Source organism: Bombus fervidus, chromosome 7 (assembly GCF_041682495.2).
Source record: "Bombus fervidus isolate BK054 chromosome 7, iyBomFerv1, whole genome shotgun sequence".
In the NCBI taxonomy this organism is placed as follows: domain Eukaryota; kingdom Metazoa; phylum Arthropoda; class Insecta; order Hymenoptera; family Apidae; genus Bombus; species Bombus fervidus.
The window spans coordinates 16,416,166-16,436,936 of NC_091523.1; the positions used below are offsets into that span (position 1 = coordinate 16,416,166).

General features: G+C 44.6%; 1 protein-coding gene across 33 annotated transcripts in view; it reads left to right on the plus strand.

Moving 5' to 3' along the window:
- Positions 1–2,251: 2,251 nt before the first annotated feature.
- Positions 2,252–20,771, plus strand: part of Bent (projectin protein bent) — an 80,621-nt gene continuing 62,101 nt past the window's right edge. For 19 of the 33 annotated variants that reach the window (XM_072007262.1, XM_072007264.1, XM_072007265.1 and 16 more), the window contains exons 1-17: positions 2,252–2,702; positions 7,231–7,767; positions 8,074–8,095; positions 10,242–10,404; positions 10,576–10,717; positions 12,647–12,782; positions 13,421–13,624; positions 14,195–14,496; positions 15,407–15,624; positions 16,365–16,770; positions 18,355–18,527; positions 18,594–18,764; positions 18,903–18,982; positions 19,067–19,232; positions 19,525–19,668; positions 19,918–20,100; positions 20,552–20,596. In XM_072007262.1, the coding sequence (XP_071863363.1) occupies positions 7,455–7,767; positions 8,074–8,095; positions 10,242–10,404; positions 10,576–10,717; positions 12,647–12,782; positions 13,421–13,624; positions 14,195–14,496; positions 15,407–15,624; positions 16,365–16,770; positions 18,355–18,527; positions 18,594–18,764; positions 18,903–18,982; positions 19,067–19,232; positions 19,525–19,668; positions 19,918–20,100; positions 20,552–20,596 (2,868 nt within the window). In that variant the 5' untranslated portion in view covers positions 2,252–2,702; positions 7,231–7,454. Of the gene's footprint in view, positions 2,703–7,230; positions 7,768–8,073; positions 8,096–10,241; positions 10,405–10,575; positions 10,718–12,646; positions 12,783–13,420; positions 13,625–14,194; positions 14,497–15,400; positions 15,625–16,364; positions 16,771–18,354; positions 18,528–18,593; positions 18,765–18,902; positions 18,983–19,066; positions 19,233–19,524; positions 19,669–19,917; positions 20,101–20,551; positions 20,597–20,771 lie in introns of all 33 variants that reach the window. The other 14 variants (XM_072007289.1, XM_072007291.1, XM_072007292.1 and 11 more) reach the window with 6 other exon arrangements.

The window sequence follows — 20,771 nt, forward strand, 5'->3', positions numbered from 1 at the left end:
TTCTCTCAACGATAAATCCAAAGATCTCTATAACAAAGGAATAACGCAAACAGATGCTCGTCGTAAATCAAATTTACTTGATTTTACTTTGGCGCACGGATCTTGTGCAGCAAGCTGATATAAAACTCCTGTAATTCAACTCTCGTGACATAATGTATCGCGGAGTATTTACGAGTACACGCATTTAAGAGACATCTTATTTGTTTAATTTGCATAGTACGCACGGTCGTAATCGATTTACGGCTCCGAACGAAGGAAAATGTCATAATCTCGAGGTAGATCGACCAGTTCTCGAACAAGTTGGTGGATATCCGCGACGTGAAACGGTGGAAGCGCGAGTGTTCAGGTCGTTAGGTATAGATTCTAATACGCAAAGATAGATTGGGCGGTGAGGGGTGATCGTGTATATTTAGAAAAGTGCTTGGCTTGCCAGAACCGCGAGAGACTCGTATCTCGACACCGCGTGCGAGATTTCTCCTTCGAGCTCTTCCTCTTTATCTCTCTTGCGATATCTTGTTTGTTAACTGCACGCGAGAACGTATTGTAACGTTTCTCCGTACGAATAAAAAATCTTTCGTTTCCATTACGCGTATTCTCATTTCCATTCTCTCGCCAATTCTCCGTCGATCATCGGGTCGTTGTTTCACTCTGCCACTGGCGAACTCTCGTTTCTAGGAAAACGTCGTTCCCTTCGAGGATCCACCGCGAGCTTCCTCGCGTACGTTCGTACGTCGATGTTGATTAGGTTTCCATCGAAAATGATTAATACGCGAAAGGTAAAAATCGACGTAAGAGAAAAAACAGTATATGGCGAGCGTTAGCAGAAGTGGGTGGCGAGGTAGCACGGCGAGAAGAGAGCGCGTGGAAATATAAACTGTATTAGTCAGACGAGAATCGGAGGAAATTCGAGCAGATATCGCGTATCGATCGCTGTGTACTCGATCGAAATTTTGAAAGCTGGCCAAAAATGTCTCATAGAAGTTGGAATACTCCGCGGAGTAAAGCGCGCTCGCGGATTTACCGATTTGTGAATCAAACGCCGTTATCCGTGAAATTATACGAACGACGAGGACGTTTGCGAAATAAAAAATAAAGAAAAAGGTCGATCGGTGGTCGAAAGTACCGATGCGGCCGGAAAACTTATTTTCGTCGAGGACTGTGGCCAAGACCCACTTCTCCTTCTTCGTACGATGTTCTATTTCCTACCGACGCTGATATCTTTCCACCTTTGTCCGGGAATACGATTTTATGGTCAAAGTTTGCCACATCGACGCGGTATCGGACAGCGCGCCTTCGATATCCATGGTCTTTGGATCGTTGAAACGTAGATGCTTAATTTGGTGCTGTCTATAAACGAACGTACTGTTAAATATGCTCTTCTTGATTCATCGGTCCCGATGAGATACATTCTTTGATTATATTTAAGGGTAAGAATAATCGTTAAACCGCTACACGTAGTCTAATTTCGACTCGAGGACGTCGACGTAAAATTCTTGCACGCTGATTTCTCCGACGTTCCGTCATCCGGCTAATTTGGTTGCAGCAGCAATTAACCTGCTATAAGGTCATTTATCTTCTTTTTTTATCCCACTCGTATCCTCCGTATACGCGTGCCGCGTTTTTCCGCGGTGAAACAAAGAAACCTGAGAAGGAAGAGTCGCGAGCCACGTTTCCCTTTCCAATCGAAGCTGCTTCGAACCGTCGATCTTTCGAGTTTCCAGTATTCGTAAAGACGCTTTCGTTCGTAGATTCGTTCGGACTCGAATAACTCGGATCGAAACTCGACGTTGGTTCGTTCGAGTCATCGCAAGAAGAAGAAGAAACGGTCGTAAAACGCGAAGGTAAAACGAAGAGCGCGTCCGCTGTTATTTTCGCACGGTAGTGTCAACTTCATTGGTTGCGAATACCTCGATCCCCCACTAATTACAAGGTTTCAAGTTCAATAGCAGGGTAAGTGCCAAGAAAAAAGGGTGGATGGTGAAAAGCATGGATATGGTAGAGGGAGAGCTGGATGTTGGTAGAGGAAACTGGGCGGAGGTTGGCGAAAGGGGTGTGTAGGTTGTGGGCGATACGGATCCTGCGTGTCAGGTAGTGGACGATCGCGCAGGACTCGGCTGGCCTCAGTGTCAGGAGCGAGCCTCGAAATTCGACGGCGTAGGCGTTCTTAGGGTGGGGAGATCGAGCAGGAGCGGTTATCGTGGAAGTTGCGCCGACGCAGAGACGCTGGACCCGACGTCGAGGTGTCACGGCGATATTTCGTGTGGTTAGTTGGCGCGCGGGGCCCCGGTGACTGGGACGGCCAAGACAGGCGCTCCGTATCAAAGAAGAGACAAGAGACAGGGCCAAACGAACAGGATACGTTATAAACGGAGCGACGACCACACAGTGACGACGACCACGACAAAGACGATCGAATATCAAAGAAATTTCTCTCTTTTTTTTTCCCACTCGTTTCTTTCTCTCTCTCTCTCTCTCTCTCTATCTCTCTCTCTTTCTTTCTTTTTTTCTACGTTCGTACGCGTAATTTCACTTCGACTTTCGAGAATCAAAGTGCGCGATTACGACGAGCCGCGAGCTCGAGCCACAGATCCACGTTAAATCCTCCCAAGGTGCCAGCAATCGAGGATTTCTATCGCCGGCACGGCCATCGACGGGCCGTATTTACTCGTCTAACTATTTGGATATTTCACCGCTCGCTTCAAGTAAGTTTTCCCGTTTCACAGACTGGATCCTTGATCGTGAGAGGGTATACGAGCGAGCATACGAATGTGCGAAAATGGACGAAGTACACAGTGCGCCCTTTCTTCCTTAACGCCATCGCGTTAAACATCCCCTTCTCGTTCTTCCTTTATCGTTTTGCCAATTTCCTTCCAACGTATACCCTGTTCCACCTTCGTCTATGGTGACTCGTGGGTGCTTTTGGTGCTTCAGTGCTTCAAAGTGTTACGTTTCGTTGGCGACCGCACCACCAAGTGCTCTAATCGTTCGTATTCCCTTGGAGATCGTTGGATCAGGACGCCGGTGCGTAAGCTATTCTTTCAGCTGGACGTTTCTTCGATTCTTGTGCGCGTTACGTGCAATCTTGCAAACGATCGTTGCAACCGTAAACGAGATTCGAAGATTTCCGTGGAAATGAAAAGTCGACGAAACGTAATGCGCGAGTGGTAACGACTATACGACGATCTTAAACGGCGATAGATTCGAACGGCGAAAAATTCCGCTCGCGAGAGATAGAATCTTGGAATCGATGGCGATCGGTACGACGACCTTGACACGCGTGTCGCACCGACAAGAAGAAGACGAGGCGCCGTGGGCCCAGAAGCGGACCGTTGCGAATACGAACGATGCATCGAAAGAGATTTCGTTGGTTCGTGGTCGAAACGGTGGTCTAGCGGCTTGCTGACTAATTGCCACGAGTCTGTTCGAGTCCGACCACCGAAAACTATTCGTAGACTACTATCTAGGTATCTAGGCTCGAAGTCTACTTATTTTTAGAAGGGCGTAACGCGAGCAGGAACGGTTCGTCGTCTCGTTCGACGTTCCAACCATCCATCCAACTATATTTTTCTCGCTTTGTCGGCTTTTCTCTCGCACCTTTTTCAAATTCGTTCGATCGTCGTCGGCCGATCTATCCGCCACTTTGGCCTTCTTTCGTCTCTTTCTTTTCTCCTTCAAAATCTTCTCTCTTTTATCTCGCCACGTAACAACGTTGCTACCATCGACGATAATAGCGAAAACCAATAGACGAATGATAAAAAGAAACGGATAGAATATTTGCACGTACGCGAATATAAACATACAAGTAATATAATACGTATATATGTATATGCGCGAATATAAACACACAAAGTACGCGATGGATGAGAAAATCTGGTAAAGTATCCGAGGAACGGATAAAGAAGAGATCGGTTAGAAATACGAACGGACGGACGTTCGTCGATTTGTCAAAAATTCATGGTCGATCGCGTACGCTCGACGCGCTTGATAATTCCACGATATTTATAAACTTCATGGTCAGCCAACCTGAAAATTACACCTGTTGATGGTCAGGCCTGGTTGAAATTAGCACGGATGACTAATTCATTGTTTTGGTCTTCGCTGGTCATAGTCGAATATCGATATATCGTTTACTCTTTCAATCTCGTCGTATCTTTCACGGACAATTTAAAAATTGTACCGTAGCCCCATCCGACATGCTCGTTCCATACGATTAGCGCTATAAATACTCTCTGTATCCTCCTAAATCTTCGTGGCTCGTGTTCCTACGTACGCGAGAGAAGAAAAGAATTTCGCGACCAGCAACATTTCCACGATGTACGATTTCTCTTGCTATAGATTTGACTCAGTCCACGGAAATAGACGTTGCGACAAGAGCGATGCAGGGAAAATAGTAGCGTAGACGGAAGAAGAGAGCGACGAAACGCGTGCCTCGACCAATAATTTTAACTTCTAGGTCGAATTTAGTGCACTTGCCGAGCTTACCGTGGTATTAGCCCCGCGATGATCTAATACTCTTTCCGTGCTTGTAATTCGAAACGTGAATCATTTCCTCGTGATGAATTTTCCTACTCCCTCGCTTTCGCATCCTCTTCAATTTAGATGTCGATCGGAATCCAATAATATTTTAAGCACAGTTTTGCAGTTGTTTTCAAAAGCGAACTCGGTTCTTTTTTTAACGATGTACCGTTAGGGTCAGAGATTTTTTCGAATATAAATTTAACGCATTTTTTCCCACTTGTACGATACCGCGACTCGGATATTTGGAAACGCAAACGAAAATTACGCGGACGGGATTATATTTTTTTCTCTGGAATAATCTGTGGCGAATGGCCTTGGTGAAATTTTGAACAAAGATCACAGCGAATGGAGATATTTTTCTGTGGCGGGTAACACCGTTAACACCGCAGACGTTAGGCGCGTGTAAGAAAAATTACATCGGCTAATTTTTTCTCTCGGCTAACGCCGCGACATCGTTCGATATTTCTGTCTCGCCATTGCTAAACGATGTTTCATTCATTCCATGCTTTTTATAACCGGCTCTACATTGTGCCACTTGTTATTAGGCCAGTCTGTCATCGAATATATTACATCGCGAGCAAACAATAAAATTATGCCAAGTCTTAGCGAACGAAACTATTGAGACATCGCGTTACTCGCTAAACACCTGTTCGTCCATCGATCGTCGCGCTCCTCCGCAACCAAAATCTCGCAGCTTGTCTCGTAAAAAAGCTTGCCCGACATCTTTACGCGTCGATCGAACGCGATTGTCTCGAAAATAACGTCGAATACCGATCAAGGTTCGTTCGTTCTCTCCCATTCATAAAAATCCGTCTACCTATTTTTGAAACGGCCAACCACGACCTTCGATCTAAGCGACTGCCAAACGTCCTGTCGAATCGACGCGCGATCGTTAACTCGGTCGATCGATTATTACGAACCGTTCGATCGAAAAATATAGACAGTTTTCTACGCACGGGTTCGTGGAATATTTGAGACGAGCAGTTTCGTCCGAGTTGCTGAGAAAATCTTAGAAATCGCTGTACGCGCGACGTATCGTGTCCGAACGTCCCTTTTGATCTTCGGTCATTCCCTTCTTCACTTGGCACGCGTAGAACTCTCCTGTCAAAAGTGTATCTCGAACAAAGAGCAAGGAACTTGCCGTTTGGAAAGGTCGGGCTCGGATCTCAATTTCGTAGAACGAAAATCGAGGTCGTTAACCCAGATCGTCTTTCTTTATCAATCGAACGCCGGGCAAATCTTTTTCAACCGCTTGCTCTCTTTTTTTAATTTTCCTGCCTGTTTTTATCTCTCCTTTCCTCTTCCTTTCTTTCTCGAGTACCGGCGTGCAAGCGGAACGTTAGAAGCGGAGATACTTCGTATCTTTCGATTCGATTTGATTTTAATCCAAGATGATTTTGAAGAAACTAACGCGCCAAGTTACGTTTCATCGAATTAAACGGCCAAACGGTAGTACGGTGTTAGCGAAGATGAAAACGAAGCGGAGGAAAGGAGCAGAATGAGAACGAGCGTTACGAAGCCGAGCAATCTGAGGAATGTCTCGAGGCTCGTTGCCAAGTCTTACCGTGACGTTGTAACATTTGGTGCATTCGTTCCGATTTGCATTTCTTTCCTCGGATTTTAACATCTCTCGCCTTCGAATTGTACTTACAACGGTGTTGCAAAAACTTTATCCTGGAAACGAAGCCTTCTCCGCGTACCAAACCTCACGAGGTTCCGTCTATTCGCACCTAATTAACGAGAAGCTACGATAAATACAACGACGTGCCAATACTTGTCGCAGCCATCGTAAACGCTTCGTATCGTGACGAAATTACTTTGTACTTCGTAGTTATATTCGTTACACGTCGGAACGTTACATCCGCGTCGATTAAATACGAAGGAATCGATGATCGTCGTCGCGGAGGAAATTTTCTATGGCGCGAGATGGAGATTTTTTGATTCGCCAGACGCGTCGTAAATCAAACGCGTACATTTTCGCTATTAGATGCCAAACATAATAACCGATTACCGAGATAACTGGTTCACCTATTTTCGAGCCAAGAGTCGCATTAATAATAGAGGTGTTGCGTCATTGTTCGGCCTTGGACGTGTTGGAAAATCCTGAAAACCCGCGATCGAAGTCGCGGATTCCACGAAAATACCGATTGCTTCGAACGTTGTTTCCAATTGGTGTCTGGTTTTATGGTTCGTCGGAATTCCGGCGCCGACTCTTACGCTACGCTTCGAATATTTCCGAAAGCCTGAAAATCTGCAAAGTAGGACGCGAAAATGTCCGAGAACGTACAAGTTGGAAGAAACGAGTAAATTTCAAACGAAAGTTACGAACGACGAAAGATACCGGCGGTGGTACGACATTTTTCGAATTACATAAAATCTATTTTGAATTCCTCAGTAGCGATATATCTTTTCTTGAATTTGGATGTAACGCGCGAAGTATAATAATTTGGCTCGCATTACCCGTGACTGTGAGATCAAAAGCTGTTCTCGTATCTCGAGCCGTCCAACTTAATCTATCGCTCGATTTAATGGTCGCTAATCTTCGCTTTACGAAACGTCTATTTAGCAACGACTATCAACCCTTTCAACACCGAATTCCCTTATTTCGTTGAGCAACGGATTTTCCAACCAAAGTATCGTTCCACGACGCCCATTCCGAAAATCATTTATCGCCCGATAAATTCTGATCGAGACGATCTTTCGGATCGACAGATTCGACGAGGATCGTCATCAGCGAGGGAACGAGGCTAACGGTTGGATGGTGCCGCGGGTCGGCGCCGTTTAAACCGACTCGAAGCGGATAGACGAGATTTTGTCGGGAAGCAAAGGAAAGGAAGCAAAGAACCGAGCGAGTCCTCGATTTCTAAGGCGAGAGGGTGGCGCGCCACCCGAGAAATTCGCGGTAAAGGGAGGAGGGGCGAAGGCGACCCAACACCATGGGGGTCGCCGACGATTTCGCGCCGAGCTTCACCCAGAAGCCGCAACTAAGGCAGGAGGACGATGGGAACCGGCTGATCTTCGAGTGTCAACTGATCAGCGCGCCTAAACCCGAGATATCGTGGTATCGAGGCGAGACAGAACTCAGCGCAGATGCGAGGACGAATTTCAGGATGCAGAGCATCGGGACGAACAAGTTCCTGGTCGTCCTGGAGCTCGACGACGTTATCGAGACCGACGCTGGCCTGTACAAGGTCAAGGCCAAGAACAAGATGGGCGAGGTCGCGGCTTCGATCAACCTGAATTTCAGCCGTGAGTACCTGCCTCTCGTTGCTACTTTTTCTTCTTTTTTTTTCTTTTTTTTTTCTCTTTTCCTCCCTATCGTAAATTGCGTCACGTTGCGCAACGCGTTACACGCTACTTCGACGTTCGCTACTCGAAAGATTGTTCTTTTAATAGATACGTTCTTGACCCTTTCGTTTTCGGTCTCGGACCGTCCGTGTCCTTATAACCGAAATACCGTTCTCCTTTTATTACGTTTCACGTGTACCCTAACGCTTTCTCTCTTCGTTTCCATTCAATTCGAAAGATTCGAAATAAAGTTTCGTTATTTTCCAGCTGTCGACGAGCCTAGAGAGAAGTAAGTTCGACGATCGATTGCGTTTCGAAATGATGAACGTTTGTCGCTTCTCCAGGCTCTGTCTTTTATTTTTTCTTTTCCCTTTTCATTTTTATTTCGCTGTTCTAACGCTTCTTGTCTTCTTTCTCTTTCCTATGCGTTTCACGCTTCGCTTACTACGCTTTCTGTTTCTTTTTTTATGCTTTTAGCGGCGGAAGATCTCAGCAGAGAGGGGTGAGTGACGATCTGCTTGCTTTCAACGAATAACAGCGAATGCTTGCGAGTGATTATAACCTACATTTAAGATTATAACCAACCGTTTGTCGGAATCGTGGCTTGTATCGGATAAAAGGAACTAACCAAAGACGGGATGAAAGATATCGGGAAAGATAGGAAGCAAATTGCAACGAAACGAGCGGTTTCGTCCACAATGTTTAGGTGTACATCGAATGCGGCTAACTAATAATAATCGTCGCGGAATGCTCGCTATTTCTGGACGCGTTCACGTGCGCTCACGCGCTCGTCCGATAAGAGAAACCGACAGCCACGGCTGTTCTAGCTGGCCGATCGCACAGTTTTCTTCTTCTGCCCACGCATACGAGTCTGACTGGTCGACGTGGAAATAGAATCGAGAACCTCTCCTCTATTTTCATTCTCGGTCTTTTAACCGGCGACATTTGTTCGCGGACCGTCTGTCTATCTTCGACGCGTTCCCCGAACATTTTTTTTTCTTTTTTTTTTATCAAAATGTATCTATGTACGCGCTCGTGGCAGCTTCGAAATATTTACGACCCTTGCCACGTCGAATTGCTTCGACCGATGCTTCCTCGCCGATACGATGATTCGGTTTCGAGAGATCGACAAGTAGTCGAAGTCGAGGAACGAAGAGGCGGTCGATCGAAACGTGTCTTTCCACGTTCTAAACTCCGTTTTGTACGACGATCGGCTGTATCGTACGCGTCGATATTTATCCGTAAGCGTGCACACGCAGTGACGCGTTACATCTCGGTGATATCGCTGGGCGAAATATTTTTGCGCGATTATTTTTCGCTCGGCGAACGTTCTAAGGCAGGTAGAAATTGGGTCGAAAGTTGCTTCTTCGGGAACGTGACGAGGCGCTTGGCGAGATGTTATATTTTCGGATCCGTTCAACAGACGTGATTCCCGTGAATTTCTAAAAGTAACGCGAGCCTTTGACGCCCGTACCTTTCTAAATCCTTCTCCGATTCGAAAATCTACGTTTCCCCGAGTCGTCCCGCCGCGGCGAAATTTTTCCCTCCGATTTCATAATGCCTGCAACGAGAACGAATCGCGATTCGCGAGGCGAATCAGCTAATCGAGCGTAGCGTGGAAGCCGCAGGAAACAGCTGCAGCCTACTTCTTTGCTAAAGTTAGTTTCGACGTTCCTCCCTTCTGCTACCGTTCTTTCCTATCGCGCCATCTTATTGGTTTTACACTTTGGAACGATCGCTTCGCTTCGTTATTCTTTTTATTTTCGTCAAATGCCGCGGCAGTAACGGCAAATTGATTGGAGCTGAGGTCCGCCACGTCGGTAGTAGCGAACTACCGACCATGCTTATTATACTTTGGCCGTTTTACGCGCTAGAACGAGTACGAGGGCGCGCAATAGGACGCGATATTTTAGCAGGAAATTCCGATTGAAATGCAGCTTGAATGAAAGGGGTTCGTTGATCTCGCGTTTTACACGAGCTTCTGGTAGACGAAGCGTCTCTCGAACGAGCCATTACGGGGCTCTGTTCCTGCTGGGTAACAACGGCTCCGTAGTACGATATACCGATTACGTTACACTTTATGGCAAATTTAACGAACGTGTACGACTTCTCTGTTTCGCGAACGTTTCGAGAAGCAGGCTCGAATCTCGTGACTAATCTTCTTACGTATAACGAGTTGATACAACGTTAGCGATAAAGAAGATATTTTTGCTCGTGAAAGTATCGTGTTGCATAGGTAGGAGAATTTTGGCTCGTCCGACCAAATACCGACCTGTTCTACCGATAATCAAGCGGCGCTTACTAACACCGCAAGACGTTTATTCGCCTAACAAAGACGGATAAGAGTGGAAATTACACTTGCGTTTGCAGTCTGATACTTCACCAACGAAAGTAACGATTTTACGTCCACTTTAAATTTTCATCCGCTCTTGTAGACAAATCGATGGAATCGCGCCAACTTTTGCGAAGAAGCCTGCTATCAGACAAGAAGACGACGGTAAACGATTACTTTTCGAATGTCGCATCACGGCTGATCCCACGCCAAAAGTAACGTGGTTTCACGATGGAAGTTTGGTTAAAGATTCACCGAGGCACAAGGTTAGTCGCCTTCTGTACAGCGCTAGCTTTGCTACAACATCGACGTGTGAAAAATGATCAGTTTCGCTCGACGAGCGATACGCTTCGACGATCGTTAACGATCGCTCGTTATCCCGTGTTTCTGACACCAAGTACGTTAATATTTTATCAAACATCGTCGAAACGTTTCAGCTAACCGTCGATAAAGATGGCCACTCGTACTTCGCGACTCTGGAAATCAAAAACGTGACCGTCGAGGATGCTGGTAAATATAAGGTCACCGCGAAGAACGAGCTCGGCGAATCCAACGCCACTATTTCCCTAAACTTCGATAGTAAGTATAATATAAAATCAGCTCACTTCATCGCTATCCACGTGCTCGAACACTCGATGGCACCGGTTTACATTTGTTCGTACTCTCGTTCGATTCGTAGCGACATCGGCTAGACGTCGCGTTCGCGTCATCGAAAGAATGACCTTACACTTCTTCGTAGTTGGCGTTTCTTCTCGTAGTTGTACGATACACGCGGTATCGTTAGTTCGACCTGCCTTTTGTTTCTTTTTGCAAGCGACGCGTGGCTTAAGAAGAAATGTAAACCGGTTTACCGTCATCCACCTTTTCACTTTTCTCTGTCTCTACTAATTCGGGGTGTATATCGATGATCCTCTATCTTGTTTCTACGTTTCACACGTTCTCTGAATTTCTGTCCTCCGCATTTTCTCCTCTCTTCGACCTTGTGTCTGTTTTATTCTTTATTTTTTCTTCTCACCCACCTTACACTTTTTTTTTTTCTTCTCATATTCTGTCTCCATCCGTGCGTGTGGTATTTATTTTTTAATGATTTATCTCGGTCGAGCAATGAGCACGTATCGATTGTTAGCTCGACGGAGCGACGATATACAGCCCAATTTAATCTAAAAGAAGACTAAAAGCAAAAGGATTATCGGGAGTTCCGCATAGATCGACAGCATAGATGGCAAACTGAATTCTAATTAATCCGTAACGATAAAGCTGCTTGAATCACGTATTAATTTCGATTAGCATTCCACGCATCCGATATTCAACGTTGTCTACGACCATCGAAACGATCAGAGACATCTTCCATTCGGTTAAAATGTTCGAGACAAAATCGAAAGAAGAAAGAGTACGCGTAGCTAGTCCGAGCACGGTTGAAAGATAAAATCGGTGCATGGGATGCGGATCGCCTCGTGCTGACGCTTCGTTAGGTTGCTACAGTCACGTACACATTTGTCTTCTCATCGGCACGAACAACGTTTGCCGTGTGAATTTCTCACGTGTAATATTCGTCACGCGATAGAAACAGTAGCATTCGATGTTAGACTTATGTATAACGTACATATACTCATGCGTACGCTCGGATGTGTTTTAAGAGATCATCGACTAATTTGACTTTACTAAAAGGGACTTGAATCGTAACCGAACAAACGTAGATACATACTTGGATTTCACGTTTCACGAACCTTTACGCTGCGATATTCGATCATTAGACGAACGCTGTCGCGTTTACGCGTTCATCGAGCGATCGCACTTCGATCCATTCGCGGTCGTAATTTATTTCGTCGACGTAGAGATCGACGATAACGTACAAAATTGAGAACGAAAGATCGAGGGATCGTGTTTTTCTCTTCCAAGATCGACACCGCTCGAGAATATCGCAATAGAAGAGACGAATTACGCAACGTAAGGGTTGACTCGCTTAGCCAATTATCGCACTTACCAAAGAGTTTATGGAGTGGTAAACGTACGTGAGCTTTTCTATGTAGTAACAAGAGAATGTAAATAACCGAGAGAGAGAGTAATTACATTGGCAAGGAAACGCTAGATACGCGTTCAGTCAGACTTTCCTACGACGTTGAGACAAACGTCCATCGTTCCATCGTACGGACAGGACAGGACAAGACAAAAAAGAAACACAGTGGCAGGAAAAAGGGTAAAGTAACGCGTGTTTCACGAACAAATGAACACGACTAGGATGAAAAGCAACCTAAGTTAGGAGATGTCGGTTTGCTAGGCGAATCAGTCTGTTTCCAACGAAAGCGCAACTTCGAATCGATACGTAGCTCTGACCTTGAATCGAAGAGCTTAAACCTTCCGCAACCAGATCAAGCAGTACGGGTTGAATATCGAACCGTGCGCCTGGTTGCCTGGTCGCTGAACCAGATAAGGGTGCGAAGGGATTAAGCGACAGCAATGATATTGTAAAGGGATCTCTCGACACGTAGATCGTTTGTATGAACATAGGCGACGAGGCGCCCGTACCTGACGACGGTATTAAACCGACCTTCACCGAACGACCGGTGATAAGGCAATCCGACGACGGTAACACCATCACCTTCGAATGTCGATTAGTCGGCGACCCGAAACCGACTGTCAAGTGGTAAGATTGCGTGCACGTCTACAGCGCGGAAGTACGTCGGGATCATGACAACAATCGTATCTTACAAATATCGGCAGCTTTTTTTTTTTTTTCTTAACATCCGGTATAGTATGTGGCACGCTTCACGAATTTCAACGATTCGACAGGTACGTCGTCAAGATCAACGTTTTGAGTCGCGTTTCATCGATACGCGACTCTCTCTTTCTCAACGATAGAACCCAATTGAGTATTTCAGCATTCGTCGTTAAAGTGAAAATCGTTAAACTACTTGCGCAAGTATGCAACGGAAACAAAGTGGACTATAAATATAATGCGTTCGTAAAGTAGCTGCCTGATGGCCGTCGAAGTATTTTCACGAGCTGCGCGCATCGATGAAATTACTCGGGACGTTGATCGTGATAACGTGCGTGAAAGTCGTTAAAATCGACGAGGTACAGCCTGTAAATCTGTGAATAATTATCGAGACACTAGCTCGTAGTCCTGTCACAGCATGCCGCTCGCCCTACCCTTTTCTCTTCGTCTCTCATTTTTTGGAGACCGATAGTCGAACGTCATTAGCGACCGAACTTTCGTACTTCCAATCGCGTCACCCTTCGAACGCACTGAGCATACATGATGGTTTGATGGGCACGAATTAGGTATCACGGTAACGAAGAGGTGAAAGAAGGAGGAAGATACAGCATGTCGCTGGAACTCGATCAGAAGCTGTACCATCTCGCGAGGTTAAAGATCGACAACGTGGCGAAAGGCGACGCAGGAGAATACAGAGCCGTCGCGAAGAATAAGCACGGCCAGGGTGTGGCGACCATTAACTTAAACTTCGAGGGGGGTGACAAGCTAAAGTACGCATCGACCGTGTTTCGAGCCGGATGATCGTCGCGTCGCTAGATTTACGCTAGTTTATCCTTTCTTCTGTTGTCCTTTCTTTTGTTGAGTAATACCGTTCCTTGCCACGAACGCGGTTCTCGCAGTCGCAGTGGCTGCGTGTTTATGAGCGACGCGTTTATGAACAGCGAGACTTCGTTGAAGATGAAAGGCGCGGAGAAACGTATAAAGCAGTAAAGAGAAAGATAATCGAGAAACTTTGTTATTGCGTGTAAAATCCGCTTACGTTTCGCGATTTACCGAGGAACGTTGAACATTTTCGATGGTTCCGTTTCGATGAGCCGGCCATTATGAGCAAAAAGAGCTACAAATTGTTCGTTTCTTCTTCTTCGCTCGGCGTAATAAATAAATAAAGTAATATTCATAAATTTAGGAGGGGATAGGGGGAAGCTTCTTTGAAAAATTTCCTAGCGACGCGACGACCCGTGAAACTCGAACAACGAACGCGCAAACTACATCTGTGGCGCGGATTCGATCTTCGCGTAACGGAGAATCGAGCCGAGTATCTGACGTGTGGATTTACACAGAATACCAGACGGTAAACCACCGCGTTTCCCAAAGAAGCCAACTATTCGACAAGAGGGAGACGTTTTGATTATGGAGTGTATCTTGGAAGCTCACCCGGTACCGGATATAACGTGGTACCAAGGCCAGAAAGCGATCACCGACAGCAAACGCGTGAAGATGTCACGCAAGGCAACCGGAAAGGACACGTATTTGCTCACGCTCGAGATATCGAATCCGACGAAGGCCGACGGCGGAAATTATCGATGCAACGCGTTTAACAACTTTGGCGAGAGTAACGCCAACATCTCCCTCAACTTCCAAGGCAAGTCCCTCTCGATGCAACAAACGCCGCGCGGTTCTCGTTGGCTCTTGCTCTTTTCACTTTTACTTTTCGAGAAAGTACAGTCAAAGTTCGGTAGCTCGAATTTTTCAACCCTTGCCTCGATCCATCCGATTAATTTCATTTAAATTCGAATTATTTGAAATTAATTCGAGAGAAGGAAGCTATACTAAGCTACGGAAAGGTTTTATAGGAAGTTAACTCGGACTAATTCCGATACTTTCGCGTTTCTACGTATGGATTAGAGAGAAAAGGAACGGACGAAAATCGATATTCTTAAGACAATTTGCGAGATAAACGAGTAAAGTGTTCAGGACTCCTGCACTGTTTCTGGAGACTCTACGGAGGGCTCGAGTTACCCAAGTTCGACTGTACGTTACTCCGCGTTTTTGCGAAACGGTTCGACCGTTCTGAGCCAAACGAGACGTTCCACCTTTCCTAGCACGTTTTTCTTATAAAACAAAATCGAATAAGAAAAGAATGTCCATCGGAAGAATACGTCTGTGCTATTCGCGTACAAGTACAGACACGATATGTTTCCTCGTTGTTTCCAAGGGAAGGTAAGTGCATGTTGTGCTATCGCTAACTAATCACAGAGTCCTTTTCTGATCGCTTCGTAACCCGCTTCGAATCCTCGGCTGAATCTCGCGCGAAAGCTCGAGAATTCGCAGGAACAACGTATAGTAGAAAAATTAACGTCATCCGAGTTTCGCTAACACTAAAATAAATCAAACTCTCCCCGACTAGCTGGATCGCGATTTTCGTTGAATAAAATGTCATTTAGTTCGACCAAAATCGTGATTCGGCCGAGCGAGTCGCTTCTGCCGTTTGAACGGTCGGAAGTGGACTCTGCTCGCGACCGTGCTTAACCTTGGATCTTTCCAAGATGCAGAAGAAGGACCTGGTTTCGCGCCGACGTTCGTCGAGAAACCGCGTATCATTCCGAACGAAACCGGTACCTTGATCACGATGAAGTGCAAATGCAAGGCGAATCCAAAACCGGAAGTCACATGGTTCCGTGGGACCAACGTCGTCAAGGAATCTTCCAAGATTTCGATCAAGACGAAAACCGTGGAGGAGGACGTTTACGAATTAATCATGGAGATCAAGGTAATATCATCGAAATTTTATATCCTTACACTATCGTAATCTTACGTTAGCAATTGTTCGTTTCATAGCGTTATTGTAATATCGGAAATACTACTTAATAATAATTAATGATGGTTTATTTACGAATATATGGATTGATACAGATGCTGATTAGACAGAAAACGATGGTTATTTAACACGAACTAATCGCAATAACGTCCTATACTTTAGACAACTCGATAATAACTCTCGTCACAACGGATCCAACGCTTTCTCTCTCTCTCACGAGAACCACAACTCTCTCGACAACGCAACTCGCACTCTCTAGCTTCTCGATTCACGCTCTCTGACTTCTCCACTGACAATGACTGTGAATTCGTCTTTCTGCCTTAGCATCCCTTTTGTCCCTTTGTCTTAGTCTCACCGCGCACGTGTTACGCAACCGCCAGAGTCACATAGGCCTTTTTTCTACGAAACTCTTCGGCTAAAGGACCGACGACACATTGACGGGCCAGTCGGTACCTCGGCTCTCGACGATGTTTATGGTTTAGCCGATATTTTTTAGGCCTTTTGTCCACGATACTACATTATTATTGATTATTTGTAGTAATTGAACTAACGATTTGTCGTACGAGTTTCCATACGAACCGACAAGTACCTTTTATGCTAAATTCGGATACTTAACGAGCTTCTTTCTATCACTGGAGATTTTCGAGTAAGGCTGAGTAGAAACTGGCGATAAATGTAAATGTCTGTTGCAGGATCCTTCAGCACCGGACGGCGGTACTTACAGATGTCACGTGAAAAACGAATACGGCGAAAGCAACGCCAATTTGAACTTGAACATCGAAGCGGAACCAGAACCGGAAGGCGATGGTCCGACGTTTGTGGAGAAACCGCGTATTCAGTCGCAAAACCAGGGTAAACTTGTGATCATGGATTGCAAGGTAAAGGCAAATCCAAAGCCCGAGATTGTATGGACTCACGCCGGCAAGGTGGTGAAGGAGTCTTCCAAGATCTCGATCAGCGTCGTTAAAGAGAAGGAGGATATCTATTATATCAAATTGACTTTGAACGATCCTGGCCCGGAAGACTCGGGCTTGTACAAGTGTAACATCAAGAACGAGCTTGGCGAATTGAACGCCAACCTGACGCTCAACGTCGAGAGTAAGTTTCCACCTATACCTTAGCTTCGTCATCTCCTAGCATGGATCGATAATTTGCCATTTTTCACGCATTTATGGGGAACTTAAAGACGCAACGCGAAAAGTCTTCGCGACAAAGAACCGATCATTTCTGAAACAGAAACTCGTACATTTTTTCCCATAATAAACCCTTTCGCTTCGAGCGCCGCTTACAGGCGCCACCCGCGAGGAGACCCGTGGGTACGCGACACTCCTGAGACCGGCATCCCATGTACCCGGCATCCAAACGATGCATATACAAATGCTATCTGTAGCGAATAATATACTTTTTCGTTATCGGCAGAATATTTTCTGTTGATTTTATCGACATATTGGATTAATCGCTTCTTCGTGTTATTCATTGTTGAAACAACATCAAAACGTTTCACGCAATATATTTCAAACATCCAAACGACCGTATACTGTTTCATGATAAAAAATCCATTAAGTCTATTGACAGTGAAATAGTATTTCATATACGGTTTTTGCAAGAATTATTGTTATTTAACACGTTCGTCACCACGTCGCACATACCTATGCGACGGGTATACTTCCGTGGGGGTGGTCAAAGGATGGTGACGCTCTACTTGTTCGAGTTAATTAAATATACGATCTTATATATAGGATATACAACATAAAAATATTAAAAACACATTATACCATACTTTTTATTAATTTATGTTAAGGTTATTTGATGTATGTGGAATCAAAGAAACGCGTGGGTAAATTGTAAGGTATTGTAAGTATATATAGATTGTGAATATTAAAGTACAAAGTGTGGAATACAATGGTCCAGATCCGCGCGCTAGCAATGTCACCCTGAGACTAAAAGAACCCTGAAGCCAACGTCGCACTTGTACCGCTTATGGTCTGTCGTCGACGCGTTCTTTTGTCTATGCGCTATCGATGGCCTCGGCGCTTGAGAAAACCGAAGACCAGATGTAGAGTTTTCTTAAAAGTGGCGATCACTTCAACAATTTATATTCTGGATAATATATTACATTATCCTATATCGTATGGTATTCGTTAAAACATTGCAAACACATTTGGTGATTTTGGGCACTTCGAAAAATAGTTAGACTCCGTCGTCGCTACTCTCCTCACTTTCAAATATATTTTCACGCTGTTTACCGAACATTTCGAGGAGGAAAAAATCACCGATGTACGTCTCGCGAGTATGCTTCTCGACTAAATGAAAGATCCGAGATATCTGCCACGAGATCCCTCGGAATACTCTAGCTGGGTAGCTTATCGCTTTCTCCATTTCAGAAATAAATAATCTTTTCTTTACAATGAATCAAAGGGGATAAACAATGAATCGAAAGCGATAAACGATGAACTCCTGCTTGTCGCTCTATTTACGTTCTGCGTACCGGCGGTCGGATTTGGGCCCCGCGGGAAACTTGGCTGAATCACGCTGGGCGACGAACGTGTTAAGACTTAGGAAAACGTATATAACACGCACGAAGCGAAAGGGTTGATTATCGAGTTGATATCACAGGAATAGACGTTAAAACGCTTCTCGAGTACAAGGGGCTGACAACATGTTTCCATCGTGTGATTGTAGTTATACCTGTGATCAAGGAAAAGCCAAAGGTTATAAAGATCGTGAAGAAGAAGACGGTCATTGTAGAGTGCCACGTCCTTTCCAAGTTCACGCCAGATTGTACTTGGTTCAAAGAAACGAAGGCCGTGAAGGAAGACACGAGGCACAAAGTTCACATCGAGCAAGTTAAAGACGTACGTAACGAGCTTCCGCTTTAACGATAACGAGAGACGAGAAGCTAATGAAATTTACACCTGCAGGGAGAATTCGCTGTCAAGTTAGAAATCGAGCAAGTATCGGTTTCCGACAAGGGTGTGTACAAGTTAGTAGCTCGCAACGAAAAGGGAGAGGCAACGTCGCAGGTTGTAGAAGTGACGGAGATTATGGAAGAAGGAGAGAAACCCAAGATTATATCCGGCTTGAAGTCTGCGGTGAGTTTCGCGATTGAAATTTTTCCATTTTTCACTGCTATGGACAAATTTCGACGACTATGCCGTTTTTCTTCAGAGATGGCGTATTCTTTTCGTTAGAAAGGAAGCGAAAAATCTGACTAATCTGTTGTATTTTAGACGATCGAGGAGGGTAAATCGATCGAACTTGTCGCTAGCCTCTCGAAACAGGATCGCAAAGTTACCGTTACGTGGTACAGGTAAATAAATTATTTTAAACGGTTACCTGTACGTGCTTTCTGACCAGTCGTTTAAACTTATTTGGACCGTTTCCGCTTCTGCAGAGATTCCACGGTAGTCAGATCCTCCAAGGACATTATGATATCTTTCAATGGTACAGACATGAAACTGACAATCACGTCTGCCTCCACTTCGTACTCGGGAACATACAAAGTAGTTGTTAGTAACGAATTCGGTCAAGACGAATCGTCGGCGCGACTGGTCGTCAAGGTAAGAAACACGAAATTCGACGATGGTTGAACGTTTGGAACTTAATGATCGAAGGTGTCTCGATATTGTTTCTTCCCCCTGTTACAAATTGTGCCCGATGTTTCGAGTTACAATTGCAATGTCGCGAGTTTATCGCACAATATTTGTTTAGATGTACGGATATCTTCGTTCGAATTTTCTCTCCCCATCCATGAGTAAATTGCGTTCGTTTCCATATTTAATTCACGGTGGTTGAAAACATATGTACATCGTGTCCTTGAATGTTGCATGCAATTCCTTGTACGTATTATAGAAAAAAGAAGAGAAGAAGGAGGAAGAAGAGGAAGAGAAGAAGGAGAAGAAGGTTGAAAAGAAAGAAGAGAAGAAGGAAGAGAAGAAAGAGGAAAAGAAGGTAGAAAAGAAAGAAGAGAAAAAGGAAGAAAAGAAAGAAGAGAAGGTAGCGAATGTTCTTACGATTACACTATTTTCTGATTTAACCTGTCTTTTCCTTTTGTTACGTGTTCGTTCCTCCGTTTGCTCGTAATTAGCCATTATCCCTTGCTACACACACTCGAGAACACAGACTCACGTAAACACGAAGTAACAGTTGCTTTTGATAAAGTTGAAGGAAACGATTATCTTTTCCATTTAATCTGTACGATAATTCGGCTCTTTTGAACTGCATCTCGATATTACGATACAAAAGGTAAAAAGCTCGATCTGGTACGATGACGAAAATACCGTTCCCGACGAAGAAGAGGAAGAAGAGTACGAGGAGGAGGAGGAGGAGGAGGAGGAGGAGGAGGAGGAAGTGGTGAGTGTAATCGAGTCCAGCACCGCGGAGCCGATTATCGAGGAACCAGACTCGGAAACAATTTCACAAGTAGAGGTACACACATACACGCTACACATATTTACACAGATATACATACAGTTCAGATGATTTTTTTAATCATTGGATATTTTTTCGTATCAACTTTTTTCTAACGTGTCTGATATACAAGGTGTTCCATGGTTCTTCCACTCGAACTCTGTGGATGTATTCTACGAATATAAATAGGAAAGTAACGTTATTCGAACATAGATTGTCAAAATCGAAGAGAATCGAAACAAATTTCGTGGAACCAGTAAATTTCATTTTCTGCTATCTTAAATAAAACTTCGAAGGATCTATGTTTATGTAACGTCGGTTTTTCATTTATGCTCGTAGAATACAAAGCGGACGAGTGAAAACCTTAGATCACCCGGTATAATTATATTCTTCTATACTCTTTAAGGACAATTTTTGTTAAAACTTTGAAAGATTGATCAAGATGTTTCTTTTTTTAATTATTTTCAAGGATATACCCGACAACAGACAGAACGGTATCGACAAACCCAAGAAGGTACGAACAACTTTTTTTTTTTTTCATTTTTCACACAAAAGTGGAAATCATATTTTTCGTAAAGTGATTTTTTTTTGAAGCAAAACCTTTTTACTTTACACCGTACACATCTAGAAATACAAACTGCAGCATCGTTTTACCTTTTGCGCGCACCCCTTATGATTCCTTGTAGTGG